This window comes from Oncorhynchus tshawytscha, linkage group LG02 (assembly GCF_018296145.1).
Source record: "Oncorhynchus tshawytscha isolate Ot180627B linkage group LG02, Otsh_v2.0, whole genome shotgun sequence".
NCBI lineage: Eukaryota > Metazoa > Chordata > Actinopteri > Salmoniformes > Salmonidae > Oncorhynchus > Oncorhynchus tshawytscha.
Window position 1 is genome coordinate 52,405,527 of NC_056430.1, and position 27,377 is coordinate 52,432,903.

General features: G+C 41.2%; 1 protein-coding gene across 4 annotated transcripts in view; it reads right to left on the reverse strand.

The window, feature by feature from the left end:
* Positions 1-27,377, reverse strand: part of LOC112267226 (N-terminal EF-hand calcium-binding protein 1) — a 59,913-nt gene extending 32,536 nt beyond the window's left edge. For all 4 annotated transcript variants that reach the window (XM_024445470.2, XM_024445459.2, XM_024445462.2 and 1 more), the window contains exons 1-2: positions 27,091-27,377; positions 19,161-19,185 (exon numbers count right to left, since the gene is read on the reverse strand). In XM_024445470.2, the coding sequence (XP_024301238.1) occupies positions 19,161-19,185; positions 27,091-27,216 (151 nt within the window). In that variant the 5' untranslated portion in view covers positions 27,217-27,377. The remainder of the gene's footprint in view (positions 1-19,160; positions 19,186-27,090) is intronic.

Here is a 27,377-nt window from a genome sequence, read left to right on the forward strand (position 1 = left end):
GATCTGTGCACCTAGAGCCAAAGATGGTGGATAAATGAAGATGCCTTACTCAGCCCATTTACCATTGAAAAATAGTGTCACAGTTCCGGTCTACTTAATTAAGGGGTGGCTCTCCTGTAGATATTACATTTATATTTTTGTCATTTAGCAGATTAACGTATACACTAGGAGTCAGGAAGCAGGTGCAGAAGGTAAGTTTAAAAGAGAATAAGCAGATAAACAAAACAGGAGACGCATACTGAAAGTGAACAAAAAGCATATACTGCATGAAGACCAAGGCTACTGAGGACTAAATAAAGGGGAAGTAATCAAGGTAATGATGAAGGCAGGTGTGCATAACGATGGGGAGCAGGTGTGCTTGATGATGGTTGCCAGGTATGCGTAATGTGGGTTGCTAGGACCGGTGGTTAGTAGACTGGCGACGTCGAGCGCCAGAGTGAGGGAACGGGAGTGGGCGTAACACAAATGCTCTTATCCAGAGCAACTTACAGCAGCAATTAGGGTTAAGTGCCTTGCTCAAGGGCACGTCAACAGATTTTTCACCTTTCGGTTACTGGCACAACACTCTTAACTGCTAGGCTACCTGCCGACCCGCGAAAGCAGCTTGGTCTGTTCTACTTGTATATGAACCAGAATTTCTTTGCCAGTGAGATGTCTCGATTCCTCTAACTTGTATCACAGAGGCTGCAGTCCAAATTCAAAGTAGACAGCCCTCGGCCCTAAGCCCCCAGCCCTTGAATGACGTATTAAATCGTCACATCCGAATGTACCTTAAATGTCCCTGGCCCAAGCGAGGGAGAGTGATGATCAGAGAGGCAACGTCCTTGGTGGAAATCTTGAAGTTGAGTTTAAAAACAACCAGCCTAAAGCTATTCATGTACCTAGCAAGCTAACGTGGCTAGCTAGCTACACTTACCCATAGTTCTATAGTTTGGTCATTTATTTCAATACATTTCCGAATTCAAAAATGTTAATGAAGCTAGCTACGTTTTATAGGCTCCTCACTACGAGAGTAAGCCAATTTGCCAACACTAAAATCAATGTCGTAATATAAACAGTACCAGTCAAAGGTTTGGGCACACATACTCACTCCAGGGTTTTTCTTTATTTTTTACAATTTTCTACATTGTAGAATAATAGTGAAGACTTCTGATCTATGAAATAACACATGACGGTTATTTTATCAAATCAATTAACTATGTTTAATTATTACGTGATTAATTATGTGACAATTAACTCATTAGCAATCTTAGCACAACGGAAAAAATTTGTTTAATGAGTTACCGTTTCCTGAATTAACTCAAAAATATATCAGAATATTTCGTCATCATATTAGTCATCCATTAAATATTATTACATCATATCAGTCTCAATCTGAATGTCGTTGACTTCAAATCTGCACGAACCCTAGTCTAAATGATGATTCAGCAATACACAAATTGGCTTAAACATCTGAAGACATCAGTCAGGAAGTTAAAGCTTGGTGGCAAATTGGTCTTCCAAATGGACAATGGCCCCAAGCATACTTCCAAAGTTGTGGCAAAATGGTTTAAGGACAACAAAGTCAAGGTATTGGAGTGGCCATCACAAAGCCCTGACCTTATACCTATAGAAAATGTGTGGGCAGAACTGAAAAAGCGTGTTCGAGCAAGGAGGCCTACAAACCTGACTCAGTTAAAGAAGCTCTGTCAGCAGGAATAGGCCAAAATTCACCCAACTTATTGTGGGAAGCTTGTGGAAGGTTACCCAAAAGTTTGACCCACGTTAAACAATCTAAAGGCAATGTCAACTTCTGACCCACTAGGAATGTGATGAAATAAATAAAAGCTGAAATAGATCATTCACTCTGCTATTATTCTGACATTTCATATTCTTAAAATAAAGTGGTGATCCTAACTGACTTGGCTCATTCATCCCCCTCCTCTCCTCTGTAACTATTCCCCAGGTCGTTGCTGCAAATGAGAACGTGTTCTCAGTCAACTTACCTGGTAAAATAGCGGATAAATAAATAAATAAAATGACTTGGAATTTTTACTATAATTAGAATCTCCCCTTTCTATAGAGTTCGGATGCTACTGACATTTTTAAAAAATGCAAAAAAACAGATATCTCTAGCTCAAACTGACATATTTTGATGGGGAGTTTTGTATTATGTTAAATACCAGTCATGTCTCTAGCTAGACACATTGGCAGTCAGGATCTCTAGTCTCCACTGAGTGTTGTTAACACCCCATGGTTCCCCTTATCCAGCAGTCGGTGAAAAAAAACTGTGTTCAGAGATAAAACACCTAAGTTCTTCAAACTGGCATGGAAGTGGCTAGAGTCTTAAGAGGTGTCAGGATAATTAGGAGTCTGAAACTAGGGTATTTGGTGCAGTGTATTTAGGGAATAGGGTATCATTTGGGACGGAGAGCCCTGCACGGGCATGAATTTTAAGCCTGAGCCCTAACCATACCCGCGACATTCAGGTCCGATTGCTTCTGCCAAATTTAAAACCCAGACCTGCCGGAAACCCAAAATCTGAAATAAATTCCTTAGTTAGTAAAAACCATTAGATGCTCTTCTCTGTCTGCCACTCGCTCCCTGCGCGCAGGCATAACAATGGCTTGGGCTGCTCTCCTCAATGAGACATGAGAAAGCTGTGGACTACTTTGACGAAATTCAAGGAACATTATTATTTTCTGTGAAATAGTCCTGTCTTATATTTGATGAGGTCAAAGCACTTCTCACACCATGTTATGATCTTAATCAGATATGACTGTACTATGTAGCAGAGCACAAGCAAATGGCTCAGATTCAAAATGTTAGTGATCCCCAACCAAACTCTAGTTGAGTTTCATTTTTAATTGAACCTTTATTTAACTAGGCAAGTCTGTTATGAACAAATTCTTATTTACAATGAAGGCCTAGGAAGAGTGGGTTAACTGCATTGTTCAGGGGCAGAACAACAGATTTTTACCTAGTCAGCTTGGGGATTCGATCTAGCAACCTTTCGGTTACTGGCCCAACACTCTGACCACTAGGCTACCTGCCGATGAAAAAAAACAGGCCCTATCCGTTCCTAACCCGATGTATAATGTCGGGGCCCGTCGGGTTCAGGTTGGATAGCAGAGCTCTATTGGGATGCAGCCTTTGGCTCGAGTTCTCAGCTCTAGCCTAGGACACAAAGTAAGGCACTTTGAAAGGGCAAACCATGTCAAAACACTCAAAAAGAACTCAGAGCTACTTCCCAGCAAACTTCCCAAATAGTCAGGCCAATCTGGCCAAATTGCGCACAACAAGGTAGCAATGATTATAATTAAATATGCCAGAAGTTCCAGACGAATGATTCTGCTCAATTCAAGGGCAAATTTGAGGACCATCTGTTCGCCGGCCTCCGTGGCACACCTCATGGCGGTTCTGAATTTGTAATGTGCTGGGTGGGAGGATGATGCAAGGCCGTTGCCGCCCCCTCCTCTGACTTAAAATACTGTAGCTAACGACAACCCAACCAAATGGCTATTACCCTTTTAAATGCCGTGACAAACAGAATTGAAGTCAATGTTTACAACTTTGTTCTGGTAACAGGAAAAGGCCAATTTTGACCAAATGAAAGGGTTCTTCGTTTAACTAGGTCCTATATTATGCAGTCAATGGCTTTGTTCATAATTATGGCTCATTGATAAGATAAATCAGGCAAAGCCTATAATATGGCTGAAATCTCCAAGGAATATTCTTCCACAAAATCTGAGTTTTTAAGAAATAGAAGTAGATATGCAGTAAACTTGGTACAATATTTTGATGCTTTATCTAGAAACAATGGGAGGCCGTCTGCACTCTTCTATAGTCCTTATTTCAAAAATAATGTCAACACAGGTTTCAAAAACAGGATGAAGGAAAGGATAGATACTAGATCTAGTTCATGTTGTACAGATCCCGATATAGATGTGCGCCTTCAACATCTGACTGTGCCCTTCTTTCATTGAAGACCTCTCATGTCTTGCCATCCAGCCACTATATTTGATGCCTTGCTCTTTGGCAGCCCAATGGTGACTACTGGGAGCTCACTTTTTTTGACAGCTCTAGGTGGAAATGTTGTCCTCGTATAAACCAGGATGACTTAGAAGAGCACACTATTTCCATGTTTTCGGCTTATTTCATCTATTAGTATGGAGGGGTCAGACAGAAGGAAGAGCGATTGAGTAGCCTGCTGTGGGATTAAAGTACTTATGGGAATCTACCTTGATTAGAAGAGAATAACAGCATGAGCCAGTTCAAATCCCCAGTGACTGGATCTGTGACCCAATAATCAGCTAGGCCTATTGACATGCACTCTGCCCCAAATTGCGGTCTTCCCAAATAGGCATAGGCCTACAAGCTTGTGATTTGAAACAATCCACTGCTATTTTTTTTTTAAAGAAGCCAATGGTCGTCAATTCTTCTGTGGGGTCATGCTCTCTGGTGAAGTATTTGTAATGATTTTAATCATTTTGGTCTAGACAGGAGAAATTATTTCCATTTACTTCCCTATTGGACCCACCGCTATGCCATTTCTCTGCTGTTCTATTGGTTTTCATATGAACTTTTTTCTGTTGTCCAGAAGCCAAAAGCACAATCCTACTCATATTAGAAACACATCCTAGTTGTTGCACCTTAAATTCCACTCCTTTCTAAGTTTCTAACAGAGATTTGTTATCTCTGTCACATATGGAACCGCTATCAGGTGCGCTGTTTAGAATGGTGTTCTCCCACAAATTGCATTTTGGCAAATGTCTGAAAATTAGGTTTAATTGGCTGCTTCATTACGATTTGCATGTTCTGTTAAGATGCATTTGTAACGGTTTCCTTTAGGTGAAGGAGAGGCAGACCAAAACGCAGCGTGGTGGTTATTCATGTTTTTTAATAAAGACACTAGACATGAATAAACTAACAAAAACAATAAACGTGGAAAACCAAAAACAGCCCTATCTGGTACAAAACACAGAGACAAGAACAATCACCCACAAACACACAGTGAAACCCAGGCTACCTAAATATGGTTCCCAATCAGAGACAATGACTAACACCTGCCTCTGATTGAGAACCATATCAGGCCAGACATAGAAATAGACAAACAAGACATCCAACATAGAATGCCCACTCAGATCACACCCTGACCAACCAAAACATAGAAACATACAAAGCAAACTATGGTCAGGGTGTGACAGCATTACCATAATCTAAATGTGATTTATGTCATTCTGACATTCTGAGAACCGTGGATGAATGCCCTAATGTGCTTTGCACCCAATGCATATGGGTCCAGGTAAATTCAAATCTTCCCGGTCACGTTGTATAGTGCCACATTGTCCTAACGGAAACAATGTCATCTATATATACTTTATCAGTATATTGCTGTACTGACAAATATACAACAATATATTAAGCAATATATTGAAATACACTGAGTATACCAGACATTAGGAACACATTCATAATATTGAGTTGCACCCCTACCTTTTGCCATCAGATCAAACTCAAATTGGTCGGGGCATGGACTCTACAAGGTGTCGAAAGTGTTCCACAGTGATGCTGACCGATGTTGACTCCAATGCATCCCACTGTTGTGTCAAGTTGGCTGGATGTCCTTTGGGTTGTGGACCATTCTTGATACACATGGGAAACTGTTGAGCATGGAAAAACCCAGCCGCGTCGCAGTTCTTGACACAAACCGGTGCGCCTGGCATCTACTACCATACCTAGCTCAAAGACACTTAAATCTTTTGTCTTTGTTTGAAAATACTGGGATGTCTGGGACTGCTCAAAGATGGGATCAGTAGCCCTCAGATTGCATCTCTGACTTGCTCACATTAAATGAGCATTGGGGACAGCTGCGCGCCCTAAGTAGGCAACGACATGGGGATTTTGTGCCCGATCACAAAAACTTGTCTGGAACATCTAGAATCAGTACCAAAATTGTGTAGTGTACGTCCGGCTTTAATAACTTTAATCACCAAAAAGGATAAAGACCTGACCACACTGGAAGTTATAGACCTGTAAACCTTAGTAATGTGGATGGAAAGATATTATCTTAAGATTATTGCCTCTAGACTGGAGAAAACTATTCCAGATATCATCCACTCTGACCAGGTTGGCTTTGGGAACTTAAGTGATAGCTTCAGACGTTTGTGGCTGAATAAATCTGGATCCTGCCCTGGTTTTTCAAGTTTGTCCTCAGTAGATTAGGTTTGGTTCTGGGTTTATGAATTGATGTCCTGTTTTTCAGGTCCTATGACAGCTGTACAGACTAATGGAATGATTTCGCAAATTGTTTATTTATCTAGATCTACAAAACTGGAGGACCCTCTCTCTCCTTTGCTGTTTTTGATAGCGATAGAACCTCTGGTGATATCTATAAGGTCAAAACCCAGAGATTCAACAAGTATATAGGGTAGAGGAATACAAATAGTTCTTAAAAGCTGATGACATTGTGTTGCTGATTAAAAACTCCATGTCATTGATCCAACCACTGCTCAAAACTGTGGAGATACGTTCTGTTATTTCCAGATACAAGGCTAATTGGCATAGATCTGAGGCTATGCCAGTCTCTACAATACTCCCGTCAGCTATGGTTAACCCCTTTTGATTGCAAGTGTATGCAATCGGGTATGAATTATCTGGGGATTGTGTTGACATTCGAGTTAGATAAGATAGTGGATATCAATATGCTTCCAGTCCTCCAATAAAGAAAACAAAACATTGACAAGTGGAAGTTGTTAAATCCAAGTTTATGGGGGGGAACTTTTATTCAATTAAAATGATGGTTACTCCTAAGTTTAATTATATTTAAATGATGCTACTGATATGCATTCCTACATACATTTTTAAGCAGTATAATTGCATTATTAAAGAGCAACTGAAAGCACAGATTCCGCATGTGTTTCTCTGGTTGCTAATGAAGAAAAACGAGATTTCAGTCTTGGCGTTGTGGTTTGATGTGGTAGTTACTGATGTGTCTCCCATGAGTCACCATAGGAACAATGGCAGTATCAGTGCTTCAAAGTAGTATGTGCATCTAAGATAACTCAATAATTTTGTAATTAAATTAGAAGTCTTTGCAGGGGAAGTTTTTGTCGCGCAATTTTACATCTAGCTACGGTATTTATTAAGTAAAAAATGTGCAACGTGATCTCTTATGTAAACCAAGTCCAATCCGCTGTGCTGCTGGGCAGGTCAGACTCACAGTCTGTGTGTTCTGCGGCAGCATTGGATAGAGTGCAATCACCACAGCTGTGTATCCTGTGTTACTGGGCAAGTCAGCAATGTCAAAATCGAAAACCAATGCTCATGTAAGTTATGATGAACCTTTGGATGAGATTGACTTTATCACCAAAGTTATTAAATATACACTGCAGTCAATTTTGACACTAGAATGTTTGACGAATATCGATGCCACATAGGCCGTTTTCTATCAGAGAAGTTGTTTGTTGCCTTCAGTTGTGCTTTAAATACTTTATTTGGGAGGGAAAAAAGACCATGCATCGGTATGCTGAAAATACATGCCCCTAAAGAAAGAGGGATATGACTCCCGGCAAGGCCGGTCCTTGCCATTCTGACGCCCTAGGCAAGACCAAAAAATGCCATCCCTGCAAAACTAGAAATAGTCCCAGTAAGCAAAATGAAGTCTAAAACACGTATTTTCCAGGCGTTGAAGTTACATGCTGACCTGACCAGACCGGACACGTCGCGTGCATCGCAAAATAAATGTAGAAATACATGTTATTCAATTATTGCACCCACACTGCTCGCAGGCGCCAACGAGTGTCTGCGATGCCAAGGGCTAAAATATAACTCCCTTCTATTTCTGACACAGATCGCGCTGAAAGTCCTGCCTCTCCCAACTCCTCATTGGTTTATAGAAGCAGGTACCTACGTGCCATCTCCTCATTGGTTATACCCACGTGGGTGATTGAAAGACAAACTGATTTGCCGGTCGTTGTGGTAATACTATGAAAGTTTAGATGCAATCACCATATAAGTTCAAAGATGAAAAATCTTGGAAGGAGGAGAGATGACTAGAAACGATTAGTTTGGCCATTTTATGTGTGGATTAATTGTCGGAGTAGAGGACCTTGTGCATTTCACGTAAAATAACAACTCAATGTTTATAACCCAGGACAAATTAGCTAGCAACAGCAAGCTAGCTAAATAGGACAAATTAGCTAGTAAGTGCAAGCTAACTAGCTAAATTGCCATACATGTTTAATGCTATTCGACCTGTCCCCAAATGAATGTCATTGGTTCAGAGTTTGTTTTGACATTTTAACCTGGGTGTCATGATCGCGTTTGGTGTAGGGGGACAAAATAAAAGTATGCGCACGTGTTCAGTCGGTTTGGGTTCCGTTCTGAAGGTGAAAATATGCATTTTCCAGGACTATGAAAATGCATTTTCCCAGACATTGAAATAAAAACGTATTATCTGGATGTTGAAATCAGGTTTATTTTCAGTTCTGAATGAAGGTTGAAACTATGCATTTTTTGGATGTTGAAATCAGGCACATTTTGGGTTCTGATTGAAAGTTGAAAAGACGTCATTTATAGACATCGATGTTTGGGCCTAATCAAAGACCGGACAAAAAAAATTGATGTCTGGGGACGATGAAATCAAGGCCGGTCCAAATCTGAACCAAACATAGACGTCTATGAGTGATTCTGATTTTGTCCGGACCAAAAACCAATGTCCGTGGAAATCAAGGCTGGTCTGGACTGCACTAAAAAAAAAGACGCCCAAAAGGCATCAGCCCGTTCTTACTGAGGTGTAGCCTACAGTGATTAAAGTAACTGACAATGTCAGTGTGCTGATTCAATGAATGATGGTGCTGAGTTTGCCTTTTAGACCAACATTTCATTTTAAGGAGCTCCAGAGCTTTTTACTGTCATTCTTCATATAATTTCTTTGTTTCATAGTGTAGTTTCTTCTTTTTATTCAGTTTAGTCACATGATTTTCTCAATTTGCAGTACTTTTGCCAATCGGTTGTGCAGACGGACTTAATTGCCATTAGTTTTACATCAAACTGACATCAGTCAGTTTACATCCGTCGTTTTACATCATTACATCAGTCTAAAATAGTTGATGCATTCAAATATGACTGCACTGTAACTATAGATGCACGTTAGCACATATGCTAATGCTAAAAATGCTTTAAAAATCTTATTTTCATCAACCATAAATCAGATTGACTCCAGATGTTATATAGAATTAGTTTCTAATGAATTTAAAAAACACTAGACTAACTAGACTTCACTTGCATCATTGTTGTGATATTGAGAAAAGCATGGTAATATTATAATATTTTACCCCCAATCTTGTGATATCCAAATTGGTAGTTACATCACCATACGGACACAGGAGAGGCAAAGGTCGAGAGTCATGCGGCCTCAGAAACACGACCCTGCCAAGCAGCACTGCTTCTTGACACACTGCAAGCCGCACAAATGTGTCAGCGTGCGCCCGGCCCGTCACAAGAGCACGATATGACAAGAACATCCTGGCCGGTCAAACCCTCTCCTAATCCAGAAAACACTGGGCCAATTGGGAGCTGGCCCATGGGTCTCCCAGTCACGTCCGGCTGCGGCACAGCCTGGGATTGAACCCTGGTGTGTAGTGACACCTCAAGCAAGGCGATGCAGTGCCTTAGACCACTGTGCCACTCAGGAGGTCAGTAAAGCTTTTACTGATTGCACCTAAAGGAAGATTGTCATGTAGGAACTGATTAGTTGTTTTGTTATCCAGCTGATCTTGTGTCCTCTGTCAACCTGCGAACCCCGTTCATTGCTGCTTGCAGCTATATTTGTATTTATTATTACATTTAATTGAACAGGGGCAACATACAACAAAATACAAGTCTCAGTACACTTCAGAAAAGATGCGTTGAACCAGATTTTTGGGGGGTATATTAGACGCCTTGATAAACAAAACAGTTTTTTGGGGAAAAAAAATAAAATTAGGCTAAGCATAAAAACGTTTTTGGTAGTGCCCTTTAAAAACATTGGTGGGGCGCATTAAAATCAGTTATGTTTTGCCTAATTCATCCCCCCCCAAATGTTTTCAATCATAAAAACAGCTAAATGTGATGTTCTATGCTCACAACAATACTTTAACCACATCAAATCCAATGTTGTCACATGCTCCAAATACAACAGTGAAATGCCTTACTTACAAGCCCTTAACCAACAATGCAGTTAAGAAAAATACAAAAAATAAATAAAATAAAAGTAACAAATAATTAAAGAGCAGCAGTAAAATAACAATAGCTAGGCTATATACAGGGGGTACCAGTACAGAGTCAGTGTGCAGGGGCACCTGTTAGTCAAGGTAATTGAAGTAATATGTACATGTAGGTAGAGGGGTAGAAGCTGTTTAGAAGCCACTTGGACCTAGACGTGGCGCTCTGGTACCACTTGCCATGTGGTAGCAGAGAGAACAGTCTATGACTAGGGTGGCTGGAGTCGTTGACCATTTTTAGGGCCTTCCTCTGACAATGCCTGGTATAGAGGTCCTGGATGGCAGGAAGCTTGGCCCCAGTGATGTACTGGTCCGTTCGCACTACCCTCTGTTGTGCCTTGCAGTAGGAGGCCGAGCATTTGCCATACCAGGCAGTGATGCAACCTGTCAGGATGCTCTCGATGGTGCAGCTGTAGAACCTCGAGGATCTGAGGACCCATGTCAAATCTTTTTAGTCTCCTGAGGGGGAATAGGTTTAGTCATGCCCTCTTCACGACTGGCTTGGTGTGCTTGGAACGTGACCTCCTCCCTATCCGCTGTCTCATCGTTGTTGGTGATCAGGCCTACCACTGTTGTGTCATCAGCAAACTTAATGATTGGGTTGGAGTCGTGCCTGGCCGTGCAGTCATGAGTGAACAGGGAGTACAGGAGGGGACTGAGCACCCATGTGTTGAGGATCAGCGTGGCGGATGTGTTGTTATCTACCCTTACCACCTGGGGGGCGGCCCGTCAGGAAGTCCAGGATCTAGTTGCAGAGGGAGGTGTTTAGTCCAAGGGTCCTTAGCTTAGTGATGAGCTATAAGGGCACTATGGTGTTGAACGCTGAGCTGTAGTCAATGAATAGCATTCTCACATAGGTGTTCCTTTTGTCCAGGTGTGAAAGGGCAGTGTGGAGTGCAATAGAGATTGCATCATCTGTGGATCTGTTGGGGTAGTATGCACATTGGAGTGGGTCTATGGTTTCTGGGATAATGGTGTTTATGTGAGCCATGACCAGCCTCTCAAAGCACTTCATGACTACAAACGTGAGTGCTATGGGTCGGTAGTACTTTAGGCAGGTTATCTTAGTGTTCTTGGGCACAGGGACTATGGTGGTCTGCTTGAAACATGTTGGTATTACAGACTCAGACAGGGAGAGGTTGAAAATGTCAGTGAACTTGCCAGTTGGTCATGGCATGCTCGGAGTACACGTCCTGGTAATCCGTCTGGCCCTGTGGTCTTGTGAATGTTGACCTGTTTAAAGTTCTTACTCACACTGGCTGCGGAGAGGGTGATCACACAGTTGTCCGGAACAGCTGATGTTCTCATGCATGTTTTAGTGTTACTTGCCTCTAATTTGGCTCGTCTGGTAGGCTTGTGTCACTGGGCAGCTTTTGGCTGTGCTTCCCTTTGTAGTCTGTAATAGTCTGCAAGCCCTGCCACATCCAATGAGCATCGGAGCCGGTGTAGTACGATTCGATCTTAGTCTTGTTTTGAGGCTTTGCCTGTTTGATGGTTCCTCAGGAGGCCATAGCGGGATTTCTAATAAGCTTCCGGTTTAGAGTCCTGCTCTTTGAAAGTGGAGGCTCTACCCTTTTAGCTAAGTGCGGATGTTGCCTGTAATTCATGGCTTCTGGTATGTACGTACAGTCACTGTGGGGACGACGTCATCGGTGCACTTATTGATGAAGCCAGTGACTGATGTGGTGTACTCCTCAATGCCATCAGAAGAATCCTGGAACATATTCCAGTCTGTGCTAGCAAAACAGTCCTGTAGCTTAGCATCTGCTCCATCTGACCACTTTTTTATTGACGGAGTCACTGGTGCTTCTAGCTTTAATTTTTGCTTGTATGCAGGAATCGGGAGGATAGAATTATGATCAGATTTGCCAAATGGAGGGTGAGGGAGAGCTTTGTACGTGTCTCTGTGTGTGGAGTATAGGTGGTCTAGAGTTGTTTTCCCTTTGGTTGCACATTTAACATGCTGGTAGAAAACAGATTTATGTTTCCCTGCATTAAAGTCCTCGGCCAGTAGGAGCGCCACCTCTGGATGAGCATTTTCATGTTTGCTTGTGGTTCTATACAGCTCATTGAGTGCGGTTTTATTGCCAGCACTAATACCGGACGTTCACCAAAAAGATCAGTTCTAGTTGCTATCCAAACTGAGCATTTGCCCACTGAAGTCGGTTACGACGACGAACTGCAGTCAGGTCAGGACCCTGGTAAGGATGACGAGCACGCAGATGAGCTTCCCTTAGATGGTTTCTACAGAAATTCTTCAGGTGTGACTCGTCTCAGACCATCCCGCAGGTGAAGAAGCCAGATGTGGCAGTCCTGGGCACATGTGGTCTGCGGTTGTGAGGCCGGCTGGACGTACCTCCAAATTCTCTAAAACTACGTCGGTGGAGAAATGAACATTCAATTCTCTGGCAACAGCTCTGGTGGACATTCCTGCTGTCAGCATAGCAATTGCACGCTCCCTCAAATCCCTCACATCTGTGACAAAAATGGACATTTATTGTATTTTAATGTCCCCAGCACAAGGTGCAACTGTGTATTGATGTTTATTCAGCTTCTTGATATGCCACACCTGTCCGGGGGATTGACTATCTTGGAAAAGGAGAAATGCTCACAAACAAGGATGTAAACAGTGGTAGTCCACACAAGCTCAGAGAACCGGACCAGAGTGCTGAATTGTGTAAAATTTGTCTGTCCTCGGTTGCAACACTCACTACAGCCTTCCAAACTGCCTCTGGAAGCAACGTCAGCACAATAACTGTTTGTTGGGAGCTTTATGAAATAGGTTTCCATGGCCGAGCAGCCGGGATGCAAAGCATCGGCTGGAGTGGTGTAAAGCTTACCGCCATTGGACTCTGGTGTAGTGGAAATGCATTCTCTGGAGTGGTGAATCACACTTCACCAACTGGCAGTCCGACAAACAAATCTGGGTTTGGCAGATGCCAGGAGAATGCTACCTGCCTGGATGCATAGTTGTTATAGAAATTCATATGATTTATATGTTTACGGTAATGGTAAGATAATGGCTAAATTATTTATAAATTCTAATTAATGATAAGGCAATAACTAACAGTATTCCACCCTGTCATTGTATAATAGTGCCAACTGTTAAGTTTGGTGGAGGAGGAATAATGATTTGGGCTGACGTTCATGGTTTGGTTTAGGCCCCTTAGTTCCAGCTAAGGGAAATCTTAGCATACAATGACATTCTAGATGGTTCTGTGCTTCCAACTTTGTGGCAACAGTTTGGGGAAGGCCCTTTCATGTTTCAGCATGACAATGCCCCAGTCCACAAAGAGAAGTCCATACAGAAATGGTTTGTTGAGATCGGTGTGGAAGAACTTGACTGTCCTGCACAGAGCCCTGACCTCAACTCCATCAAACACCTTTGGGATGATTTGGAATGCCCAACATCAGTGCCAGACCTCACAAATGCTCTTGTGACTGAATGGAAGCAAGTCCCCACAGCAATGCTCCAATATCTAGTGGAAAGCCTTCCCAGAAGAGTGGAGGTTGTTATAGCAGTATAGCAGTAAAGTGGGGACCAACTCCATATTAAATGGCAATTATTTTGGAATGAGATGTTCGACGAGCACGTGTCCACATACTTTTGGTCATGTAGTGTAGCTTAGAAACCAGTTAGCCGCCTAGGTCTAGTTGTTTTGTATGGCTTTGCATTGGTTGTTATTGCATTGGTTCTTATGTTATGTTGCCTTGACTCTTATCTGTTTAATAAGCTCTCTAGGTAGATAGCCAAGGAAGGCACTGAGCCCCAAGCTGTCCCCACAAACCCAAGTGCTTGAAATGCCCTCCTCTACCTCATACTATTCCTCAACAACGTCATAATTGACAGGTTAGTTCAGACAGAAACATGCTATTAAGACGTTTAATGTAATGGTTTATTTTTTTAGCAACCATCTCTAAACTCGTGGAGATCGTTTAAAAATATGCATATTTTGTCTTTCTTCAAATGCATGTGTGACCTGTGATGGATTGGCATCAGACGTGAGTTGGTGTCTTCCAAAGGTGGAGAAGAAGTGACCTGGCAGAAGATGGTGAAACTTTCTAATGGTAAGACAGCCTGAAAAATATACCAGGCCTCGTTTTAAAGGAAGCTGACATATGTCCTGATCCAGTATGTTTTCCACCTGATCACATCGATAATTTGAAATGTTGTTTCCCCCCATTGTATCATTTGGCAATGTGGCCCTGAAGGTGGTACCTGCCACCCTGTCTCCATTGTTATACAGAATAGATGGAAGGGGAATGATATCCCCTTAACAATACAACCTGTGCGTGCACGCTAAATAATAACACATGAGACCATTACTATAATGCAATCAACCTGTCCTATCAGTGCAGCACAGAAATGCCCTTATCCAGGTGATGTGACAAAGGCATTTCCTATCAGACCTGCTAACTTTCTTTGTTGTTACTTTTAAGGTTGGAACCAACATGCAGTACTTCCAGCAGGCAGAGAGGCAAGATCCGTTTTTTCGCCAGGTAAGGGACAAGCTACACTATTCACAACCATGTGTAATGTTCAATGTAATTGCATTGCTGGACTTTTGGGGTATTAATGGAAGGGGTTTAAAATTTAAAAATAAAAGGAAATGTATGGTTTAAACTTCTCTTGAATGTTTATTTGTTTTAGCTGATAGTGATGATTTCTTAAGTTAGCCTCATTAAGATGTGTGTGTGTTATGAATGACCAAAAGGTGTCCGACTTTAAAGTACAGTAAGTACACTGTCACGCGATAGTCTTTATGGATGTGTTATGAATGACCGAAGGTGTCGCACTTCAAACAAAGTATTACACGACACTACATGAAGTGTTAATACATTGTTTATAAATGTTCTGCTGATTTATGAAGGTTCCCAAGATCCACAGGTTAACTGTAGAGTGTGAGAGGTATTTAATTGGGTTGATGGACCTGCAAAGCTTGCATTTGTGTGTGTGTGTGTCTGTGTGTGTGTGTGTCTGTGTGTCAGAGCCAAAAGTTTGGGGTCACATCGAAATGTCCTTTTTGACTGGCTCTAACCAGAATAGAAAGAGTGGGAGGCCCCGGTGCACAACTGAGCAAGAGGACAATTACATTAGTGTCTAGTTTGAGAAACAGACACCTTACAAGTCCTCAACTGGCAGCTCCATTAAAGAGTACCCCCAAAACAACAGTCTCAATGTTAACAGTGAAGAGGCGACAGTAATGGGGAGTCACTACCATCATGGGACCTTTATTAATTGTTTTATTCAGTGTTGTTACAGCATTCAACCCACATAATGTCCCCAAAAAATATGAAACCGAAAAATAAAATGAAAAAGTTATTTTTTAAAATCGAACCAAAACTGAACCAGCCTCAAAAAGCACCTATCGCTCAGCACTAGTTTCCAGACTTGAAACACATTGAAAACCTGTGGTTTAAATTGAGGAGGTCAGTCCATAAGTGCAGGTTGAAGGATATCTAAGAGCTAGGGATGCACCCATATATATTCAATATTTGTCTTGACAAAAAAAAATATGCCGATATTTCCATTTTTTTGCTGCCTTTTAAGCATTCTAGTACAGTTAAATAGTTAACACACACACAAACATGAATGCAGCGGTCTAAGGCACTACATCTCAGTGCAAGAGGCGTCACTTCAGTCCCTGAGGGCGGAGCAAAATTGGCCCTGCGTCGTCCGGGTTTGGCCGTCATTGTAAATAAGAATTTATTCTTATCTGACTTGCCTTGTTCAGGTTACACACACACACACACACACACACACACACACACAAGTTATTTTGTTGGCATTTATGTATGTCCCCATTACCAGTAAAACATAATCAAAACCTATTTCTTTCACTGTGCTGTTTCGTTCATTTGTTCAGGCGTTTCATTCGCAACCAGGATTTCATCATACATGTCAAGCAGTGAAGTTTCAGCTCTGTCTGTCCGTGGCCTCTCTTCCTCGGTGCGCACTGTCACTGTGTCCGTTTCCATCTTGTCCAGCTGTGTACACTATCTACCATTTCACGTAAACCCTGTTTCTTGTCTGCATTGAAGTAGAGGTCCTAGTACCAAGCATCGAGCATGGTGGCGACACAGTAAAGAGGCTCAGAGAGAATGCCACTGAGTACTTTTGTAAGTTTTAACCCCACGGAATGTGTCGACAGTTTTGTCAAGCAGGCATTTCAATGCCACAACAGAAGGTATCACGTCTGCTGCAGATGCAGTTGATTAGCTTATTTCTCGAGTCAGTTGTTCGATTGGCGCTTAGAGTGTGTTCATGTTTCCAAGTTTCAAACATGTTCTCAAACGCCATTGAGATGGCAGCAGCGGTATGAGAACCAGAGCATTCTTGAGCGTGCAATATGGCTTTCCTCAGTACGAAATCCTCGTCGACCCCGACTCAGCATGCTCAAGGGGCTGACATCGCTGGTCCAAATGTCAGTCGTGAAGCTAATAGCAGTGACGCCCAAAACAAGTAGCTCATAGATGTACGTTTCAACAATACTGTGTAACTCTGGTAGGGCAACATCTGAAAAATAGTGTGTACCAGTGCTCGACCAGTCGGCGAAAGCTAACATCATCCACGACAGAGGACAGTTGATTGTCAAGGGCAATGAATCCCATTATCTTGGCATTAATGGATTTCGCCTTTGAGTTGTCTCGCTGAAAATTTCTTACTCTTTCAAATGACGGCTCAACTTGAACTTGTTTGCTTAGTATTTTTCTGCTTCTGTTCTGTGTAGCGCTGTATTTCGTGCCATCATTATGTCATCTACTTACGTTATATAGATATGCACGTCAGCTTTGACATCGATTTTGCACATCGGGTGTTAAACTAGACATCGGGCCGATGCCAATGTTAGCATTTTTAGCTAATATCCTATGTTTCTGATATGCTCAACGATATATTGTATATTGTGTATCCCTACTAAGAACACAACTCCTACCACTCCCTCGTTGTCAAGTTTCAATTGAACATTCCCCAAAGAATAACAGTTTGCTAACTCATTAGAATGATTAGCTCTGAAACCAAATTGCATAGGGTGCAATGAGAAATCACTAGTGTTCAAATGATCCGTCAATTGCTCAGCAACTACCTTCTCTGCAGCCTTAGAAATGATTGGCAGAATACTTAGAATACTTATAGGTCTATAATTATTGATCATAAAAAAACTCAATTTATATCAGGGTAACAACATCTGACTTTGATTCCTTTGGGAATATACCTTGGTTTATGGATAAATTAATCAAATGTGTTATTGGGGAGGTTAAAATATCTTTGTTTTGAAGAACACCATCAAAACCACAGACACATTTGGCTTTAGTGGTTTTCAAGCTGCTTAAGATTTTGTTGAGTGAGTCTCACATTGGGTGATACATACCGTGCTCACTGTAAACTTTCACCCCCAGATCTTATACAGACTGAATAAAAAAATAGTTAAAAGTAGTGGCTATAGAGTAGCTATCCTCGATCAATCTTACATCAATTTTCAGTTTTATATCTTTTTCCAAATTTGTTTACAATCACCTTTCACCTAATTTGTGACGTTAATGAAAAATGGCTTTCGATTTTCTTGGAGATCGCCTTGTTTCTCAGCCCTCTGAAAATCATTCTCTCAATGTCTAGTCCAGTTTTATTTATACTTGGGATATTGTTTTTCAACAGGAACAATTAAAAAAAATTGCTGTTGTGTCTTTAATTGAGATAGAGCCCAGACGTTTTTTTCCTGATCCTGTGACCTGACCAGGAAACACTCCTGGCCCTAGCTATGATTGGATAAGCAGTAATTGTTCACCATTCAGTTTTCAATGGAGAAAAATTGACTTACACTAGAGGTCTTCACGGGTCCACCAAACCCAAAATTCCAAGATCTGACCCGGGACCCAATTCTGACCTTTGTCTCAGATCTGGGTCAGGTCTGATATATTGCCACGGATCTCAGGCATGTGCAATTAAAATGTATTTACTGACTGGACCTGATTGGACCCGTCCTCTGTTCATTTAATGTGCACCTGCTGCTGATGAGAGAGGAGGCGGGAGAAGGGCAAACTGACAGCCGCAACCAATCACAGAAACATAATCCATAGATGGCAGTTCCCAAGTCAGGACTGGCAGCCATTGCTAGCATACGAAGGAGTTTCACAGTCAAATTGGTTCCAAAAACCCTTCTATGGATTATATGTATATGGCAACAATGCAACAAGCTGTTTTATATTTGGCGCGTGTGCTACCCAAGTCGCGGCCTTCCTGACTGTAGGTCTATGTGCTAGTGATAAAACTGAACCCACAGCAAAAGAATTAAAGCTATTGAACTTTTGTTTTTTTATATTAATGTCATACAGTGAACGACTACGCTTTTAGGCCTATGCATGCAATGCCTTGACGCATTTAGCGCTCAAATCTGACATCTGAACGGTGAGGTTGACAAGTATTGTTTTAGTAAAAACAATTAAAATAGGCTATAACGTTTTGCATATGCTACACATCGAAACACAAGGAATTGTTTTTTTGTACTTTGTTATAGGCTGTTAAGGACACGTAATGTGTGCTGAAAACACATTTGGCCAATATCCCTTGTTTATTGATGGCACTGGCTGCGCCAGGTCGGAGGTTTCTTTCTCTCTCTCTACCCTCGGATCTGAAAGAGTCTCTCGGATCCGAACGGGCACGGGTCTGTTTTCCACAGGCTTTTTCAGAAATGGGTCTGACTGTCCTTGGGTCCATTCGGAACAGGCCTGTGTTTTACTTTAATGCATATTAGTTCTGTGTGGGAATGCCACGGAAGCCACGATTGAATGAACCATAATAACAACAGCATATTTCCCCCCTAAATGGTACCGTGTGAAGATGATCCTTTAGAAATGGAACAAGATAACTGTAAAAACAACACATTCACACATACACCACACAAACGGTTGTTTACTCACCGTTTTTGTCAGCACGGCAGAAAATCTGAAAGAAAAGGGAAAACATTTAGGTATTGATTTTAACAAAGCGTCAAAATAGGGTTTCTTGCAAGGCTATTTCAAATTGAGGTAATTCATCATAAAAGACAGTTCCCAGAGAATGTGATATCCTTTTGTGTTAATGCGGCATTTGAGGGTAGGCTATTAATTTAAATATATATTGTGACAAGGAAACAAGCATGCAGAGAAATGCGTACATTCACTTATCCACACATTTATTCATAGTCATAGGATCCCTTGTAAAACAAATCAAATCTAACTCAATCCAAAGAGCATAAAACAACACTTACATGTGACAAGCAATTGCTCAATCTGATGTCTCCATCACTTGGGATAAGTGAAGAGTAATGACCTTTGACATCAGGATCCATCCCTAGCTCAACCTACGGCATATTAATAAGCTGCCTCCGACTATCATCTTGCAGAAGTCAACAACCTCAGGGTCTTCAACTAGCCTATGACCCCTACTGTCAATGTTTATTTGCTCATAGCCCCAGACCAGTCAGTTGTGACAGATAGTGTGACCACATATCTAACACAATTGTTTTTCTATTTTGGATGCATTTGTCTGTGCTAGACAAGCTGATAAGTGCAAAGTTATGCCATTGTGTTTACTGTAAATTATAGAAATACAGTTGAAGTCGAAAGTTTACAAACTTAGGATGAAGTCATTAAAACTCGTTTTTCAACCACTCCAAAAATGTCTTGTTAATAAACTATAGTTTTGGCAAGTCGGTCTGGACATTTACTTTGTTCATGACACAAGTAATTTTTTTCAACAATTGTTCACAGACAGATTATTTCACATGATCACAATTCCAGTGGATCAGAAGTTTACATATACTAAGTTGACCGCGCCTTCAAACAGCTTGGAAAATTCCAGGAAATTATGTCATGGCTTTAGAAGCTTCTGATAGGCTAATTGACATCATTTGAGTCAATTGGAGGTGTACCTGTGGATGTATTTCAAGGCCTACCTTCAAACCCAGTGCCTCTTTGCTTGACATCATGGGAAAATCAAAAGAAATCAGCCAAGACCTAAAAAAAAAAAAATTGTAGACCTCCACAAGTCTGTTTCATCCTTGGGAGCAATTTCCAAACGCCTGAAGGTACCACGTTCATCTGTACAAACAATAGTACGCAAGTATAAACACCATGGGACCATGCAGCCGTCATACCGCTCAGGAAGGAGACATGTTCTGTCTCCTAGAGATGAACGTACTTTGAAGCGAAAAGTGCAAATCAATCCCAGAACAACAGCAAAGGACCTTGTGAAGATGCTGGAGGAAACAGGTAAAAAAGTATCTATATCCACGGTAAAACAAGTCCCATATCGACACAACCTGAAAGGCCGCTCAGCAAGGAAGAAGCCACTGCTCCAAAAACCGGCATAAAAAAAGCCAGACTACGGTTTGCAACTGCACATGGGGACAAAGATTATACTTTTTGGAGAAATGTCCTCTGGTCTGATGAAACGAAAATAGAACTGTTTGGCCATCATGACCATCGTTATGTTTGGAGAAAAAAGGGGGATGCTTGCAAGCTGAAGAAAACCATCCCAACCGTGAAGCACGGGGGTGGCAGCATCATGTTGTGGGGGTGCTTTGCTGCAGGAGGGATTTGTGCACTTCACAAAATATCATCATGAGGATGGAAAATTATGTGGATATATTGAGGCAACATCTCAAGACATCAGTCAGGAAATTACAGCTTGGTTGCAAATGGGTCTCCCAAATGGACAATGACCGCTAGCATACTTCCAACGTTGTGGCAAAATGGCTTAAGGGCAACAAAGTCAAGGTATTGGAGTGGCCATCACAAAGCCTGACCTCAATCCTATAGAAAATGTGTGGGCAGAACTGAAAAAGCATGGGCGAGCAAGGAGGCCTACACACCTGACTCAGTTACACAGGCTCTGTCAGGAGGAATGGGCCAAAATTCGCCCAACTTATTGTGGGAAGCTTGTGGAAGGCTACCTGAAACTTTTGACCCAAATTCAACAATTAAAAGGCAATGCTACCAATTACTAATTGAGTGTATGTCAACTTCTGACCCACTGGGAATGTGATGAAAGAAATACAAGCTGAAATAAATCCTTCTCTACAATTATTCTGACATTTCACATTCTTAAAATAGAGTGGGGATCCTAACTGACCTAAGACAGGGAATTCTTACTATGATTAAATGTCAGGAATTGTGAAAAATGGAGTTTAAATGTAATTGGTAAGGTGTACGTAAACTTCCGAATTCAACCGTATATTCCCATGATTCATTTTGCTTGTTTTAATGACAGATTTGAAAACATCTATTTTACACTTCAATGAACAACAAAAAATTCCACATTGAATTTAGCTTTCCTGTCTTCCTTGGAAATGAAAGAAAATGTATTAAAAGAAACCCATTATATCTCTAATTGGACCAACATATTCTCTTATCTGTCTAAACGTTATTTACTTGGCATTTGCTTCTAGATGGCAGTGAGAAAGGCTCAATTGCATGGCCCCATATTTTGCTAAAGTGTTTTGAGAGGATAATGCATCATTTACAACGTGCAGATAAAGGTCAGCCTTGCATCCCAGAGCGTCTCTGTTTCGGGTGGCACGTTGGAAGGTGTTAAACTAGTGGGAACCTCGAGTCCTACTGACACTGTTCTCTATGAGGGGAAGGAGACTGGTGCCCAAGTGACTGCCTGAGGATGATCTCCCTCGTCCCAACTTCCTGTTATTCAGTGTACGGAAACACACGCACGATCGCACAGTTATGCACGCACGCACAGTCAAGCACAAATATTTTACACACGGTCAACAAAGAAGCCATCAAACCTTTAGAGGAGAATCTTTTGAAGCGTCTGCCTACTCCTTCTGCCTAATTCAAGCAGTTGAGATGCGAGGTTGTATTCCTCTGTGTTCAAATTGCAGCGGTATCTCAGAACTATTTAGCCTTGTAATATATTCATATCACAAAGAGCTCATCCACTTATCAACCGAAAGAATTAGCCAAACATTCTCTAACGCTATAGTTGGGTTGTTTATCGAGAGCGATAGAAAATCAAATCAAAGTTCATCAGTTGGCATTGTCAGGCAAGAGCGCATGCATCTCAATAAATCAATATTCTGAAATGCCCAATACATTTTCAAAGACAATATATTTTGTATCTAAGCGCATTCATTATTCTTCCTCTGGTTAGTGCATGGTGAAAGAGAGGGTCACAAAAATAACATATGATCCCAACTCACTGTGATGAAACAAACAAAGAAACAAGGAATCCAATTAAAAGTAGGCAGTAAAACCCTCAACGGAGCTTCGGAGTGTTATATGAATAAGACATCCACAAATGAACAGATCCAAACTCACTGTGATGATCAAGGAACACATAAACCAACTAACCAACAAACAAGGGATGCTGTAAAAACTACCCAACAGAAGCCACTGTCACTTTAGTGTGCTAGTATTCAAGGTTACTGTAAAAGCCGATGTAAACAGCAGTCTATCTAAGGAGCTTTTCCATTATTGTTTCAGATCGTAACTTGTGTCAAGCTTTGCAGAAACATTGCTGCTGCTTATAACCATCTAAGATGTGCCAAATAAATGATCTCTAACTAAGGGCTCCAGCTATACATTTGGTTTGCTAACTTACTAGCTAAGTGGCTAGCTTGCGAGATCAAGCTTCTTTGTTACAGCAGAGACAATCAATCCCATCCAGGATCAAGATCCTTGGTGCCAAAAAAACGAAACATTTTTCAAATACCTTTTTAGGTTTGGAGAGCAATAGCGCCCCTTTTGTGCACTGTCAGTAATATCAAATACCCTGGTATGGTACAGGAACAGTATAAAGGTATGACAATCTGGATACTGCCCAACCCTAGTGATACCGCCCAACAAACGCACACACAGTCTTGTACAGCTAACCTTGTGGAGGGACACAATTCAGTGCCATTCAAAATCATATTTTCCCTAACCCCTAACCTGTACTCTTACCCTAACTAGGGATGAACGATATATCGGTGAACATATTGGAATTGGCCGATATTAGCTAAAAATGCCAACATCAGTAACGGCCGATGTCTAGTTTAATGCCGATGTGTAAAACTGATGTTAAAGCCGACGTGCATACCTATATAACGAAGGGACATGACGTAATGACGCCACGTAAAATGTTGCGCTACACGTGCAACACAGCATTCTGAAACTAGCCCACAATGTCTGCTTTTGGGATCAAGCAGTCATTTCAAAGAGTAACAAAAAAGGCAAGACAATGGAATTTCAATGCCCTTGACAATCAGCCGTTCTCTGTCGTGGGTGATGTTGGCTTCGCTGACTGGTCGAGCACCGGTTAACACTACCAAGTGCGTTATTTTTCCGATGTCGCCCTACCGGAGTTACACAGTAATAACGTCACTGTTATTAGCTTCACAACATTTTATTTTTTTATTTAACCAGGTAGGCTAGTTGAGAACAAGTTCTCATTTACAACTGTGACCTGGCCAAGATAAAGCATAGCAGTGTGAACAGACAACACAGAGTTACACATGGAGTAAACAATGAACAAGTCAATAACACAGTAGAAAAAAAAGAAAAAAAAGAGTCTATATACATTGTGTGCAAAAGGCATGAAGAGATAGGCGAATAATTACAATTTAACAGATTAACACTGGAGTGATAAATGATCAGATGGTCATGTGCAGGAAGATATACTGGTGTGCAAAAGAGCAGAAAAGTACATAAATAAAAACAGTATGGGGATGAGGTAGGTAAATACATACTATGGAACGCCGTTTGGGTCTTTGTGTGTCAAAAAAGATACAGTAGCACTGTCAAAGCTGTACAAAAAAAAGTCAGCAAACAAGCAAACACCGGCCACAAACGATGTGTTTAACATACCGCGTAGGTAATAAAGAATCATTTGTTCGACCACAACTTCTGGGGTTGCTAGCTTTAGCTTGGTACCTAGCTAGCACCAATACAACCAGCCTGAAAACAATGACCAGTAGAAACTGCAGTCATTTTCATTATTCTTAGCAATGACTTAGGAATCCTTGTGAGTAAGTATTAGCTAGGTTGCCACTTGTTGTTCACCTATTGAAGTTGAACTTTAGTGCATGAAAATAAATAGCTTGCCAGCAACTTAACCCTGTTGCCCAAAGCTAACATTATATGCAGCCAGCTAGATTCATCTGGCTAGTGAGGCTCGACCAGACCGGGTTATGTGTTGTGAAGCTAGCCACAATAAGGATTTGGCACAATAGTGGAATTTGCAGGTTAAAAGTCTGTAATTGAAAGTGATGCAAATGAACACAAATAGTAGAATTATGCTATACTTTTATTTTGAAGGTGTTGGGTTCTGAGAATATGAAATGTTACTTATTCATGTCACTGATGGAGTGCTAAGGTTGAGGGTCTACACCAGAAGTTAAGGGGTATAGGAGGAAGGTATATAGTGGGTGCAACTAAGCTTGGAATGTGTTGAGTGCAGGGAAGCGATTACATGTGACAGGCATTGATAAGGGGAGACGGGTGGAGATCTTAGAAACTAACAATGTCACTGAGGGAGAGAGGGTAATGTATAATGTTTACATTATGTCAGGATATGTTATTGTTAGCCATCAGGGATCCTCTGGGAGGAGAAGAGACACAGTCTGGTATCAATAACCATGACAGCCTTGAGTTGAGAAGGAGTGAGCACTTTGGGGTAGAGGTCAGGTCAGATGAAGTGAGGAAGAATAGATATCACTAAGGTGCTGTCCAGTCACAGGGATACATTGGCTGTTCGGTTGTGGAGGAGGAGACTCAGCCTAGGAGAAAGGGTTAAATATCAGTGCTTGTGTTGAATGTTTTTTTTTGTCTGAATTACAGCTGTAACGACCCTTTGGGAAGAATTAAACTTGGTTAAAGCTTCTCTAGTGTCCGTGAGTTATTTACTCTGAAAAATTAGAACCTAACAAATGCTAACTGCAAAGTTCACTATTGTGGCTAATCCTTATTGTGGCTAGCTTCACATAGAAGGGTCCGACCACCATTAATCAAATAAGAACGGTCTTATAAATTAGGGTTATTTTAGATGATGACACGTAACTATATCACCTAGCTATATAGTTAGCTAGTCAAACAGATTGTCATTTTGCTATGTTTTTGGGGAAGAACATTGTTTGCATTCATGAGCTAGCTAGCTTTTTTTAAATGACCAGCACTGTAGGTGCACAAGACAACTTCACTAGCATCATAGCATACGTATCGATGAATCGTTGTGACGTATGAAATACGAGTGATAGTGTAATCAATGTGTAATAGCTACGTAAATTTTTTTATGATCGCATTAAAAAAATTGTGACGTGCAGTCATATTCAGGTCCTGATTGGTCAACAAACTTATTTGACACGTCAAATAGTGTTATTTGACACGTCAAATAGTTTTAAATAGTGTCTTTTTTGACAGGCAAAGACCCAAACGGCATTCCATAGAAATCCTGGTTGAGAATGAAACGACTGAACGACTGAACAACGAAACAGCACAGCAAGTGAAAGAAATAGGTTTTGATGATGTTTTACTGGTAATGGGGACATAAGTCAACAAAGCCAACAAAATAACTTTTTGGTCAGTGTGGTGTGTTTTTGTGTGTACACTTTATTTAACTAGGCAAGTCAGTTAAGAATGAATTCTTATCTACAATAACGGCCTACCCCGACCAAACCCAGACGATGCTGGGCCAATTGTGTGCCGCCTTTATGGGACTCCCAATCACGGCCGGATGTGATACAGCCTGGATTCGAACTAGGGACTGTAGTGATGCCTCTTGCAGAGAGATGCAGTGCCTTAGACCGCTGTGTCCATGTGTGTGTGTGTTAACTATTTAACTGTACTAAAATGCGTAAAAATGTCGCTAAAATTTTAAATATCGGTATTGTTTTATTTTTTTTACAAGGAAAATATCAGATATCGGTATCAGCCAAAAATGTAATATCGGTGCATCACTAACCCTAACCCAAAACCCTAACCTTAACCCTAGCTCCTAACCCTAACAAAATGTCCCCAGTTGGTCAAATTTTTGTTTGTTTACTATTCTTGTTAAACACACACACACACACACACACACACACACACACACACACACAGCGGTTGAGTTCAATTCATGGTCGTCAAATATCATATCAGGAGTCAATGAGTGCAGCAAGGTGTGGTGGAGATATGGGCACTTAACCTCAATTGAATGTTTGTGTTGGTTACAGTAGGTCGATAATGGTGTTTTTAGCCACAATATGGCTAAATGTATTTATCATGAATTTTTAAAACAAGATGCTTACAAAACAAGTAACTTAATCTCCATGATGATTGATTATAAATACATAGAGGTTCACTGGTTTTTAACGCCATTAGCCTATAGTTCAACTATGCATAATATTTTTTCTGTATGCTTACAAGGGTGGGTATAATTTGTGTTACGTTCCAACAGTAATCTGTTCCAAGAACTTCGTAAATAACAAGGTTGTAAACAAACAACGCATACAAAGTTGTATAGCGGGAGAATAAGATACCAGGTAGGGAGGGAGTGGGCAAATTGGTTGAGTTTTTCACTCACCACGTTTATTCTGAAAAATGTTTGTCCTCACTCTGGTAGCCTATGTACAAACATTAAGATTAAGCTACGTGGTGAGTTGATGCCTATTCGGCAACTAGTTAGCCAGGTGAATTGCTCATGCTACTTTGTATGCGTTGTTTGTTGGCATCCTTGTTTTTTACGAAGTTAGTGGAACAGATTCCCGTTGGAACGTTCCACAAATTATACCCACCCCCAAAATTAACATACATCAACCATAGGCAAATAAAGAATTTCAAAGGCGTGATTGTTTCTGACAGCAGTATGCAGAGCTTTCAGAGAGAATATGTGACTACTTACATCTTTGAAAATTGGAAGTCCATTAACAGGGCTATGCAGTGGCTGCGGTTGTTCCTGCTGAGAGCGAAAATGCTTATTTTTCGCCGACTGAAGGCACATAGTGATCATCTCTGTGCACGCCAACATATTGATGTGGAAGATGTATAGCCGACTTGTAGACAGACACCTGCTCGTTGGAAAGTGTAGCCTTTTGACAATGGGTTCAAAAGTGTCGCCCTGCTCTGTTAAACCGAGGCAACAGTGCTGCAACAGTGATGTTGATCTGCAACCGTACTCCAGTAGTGATG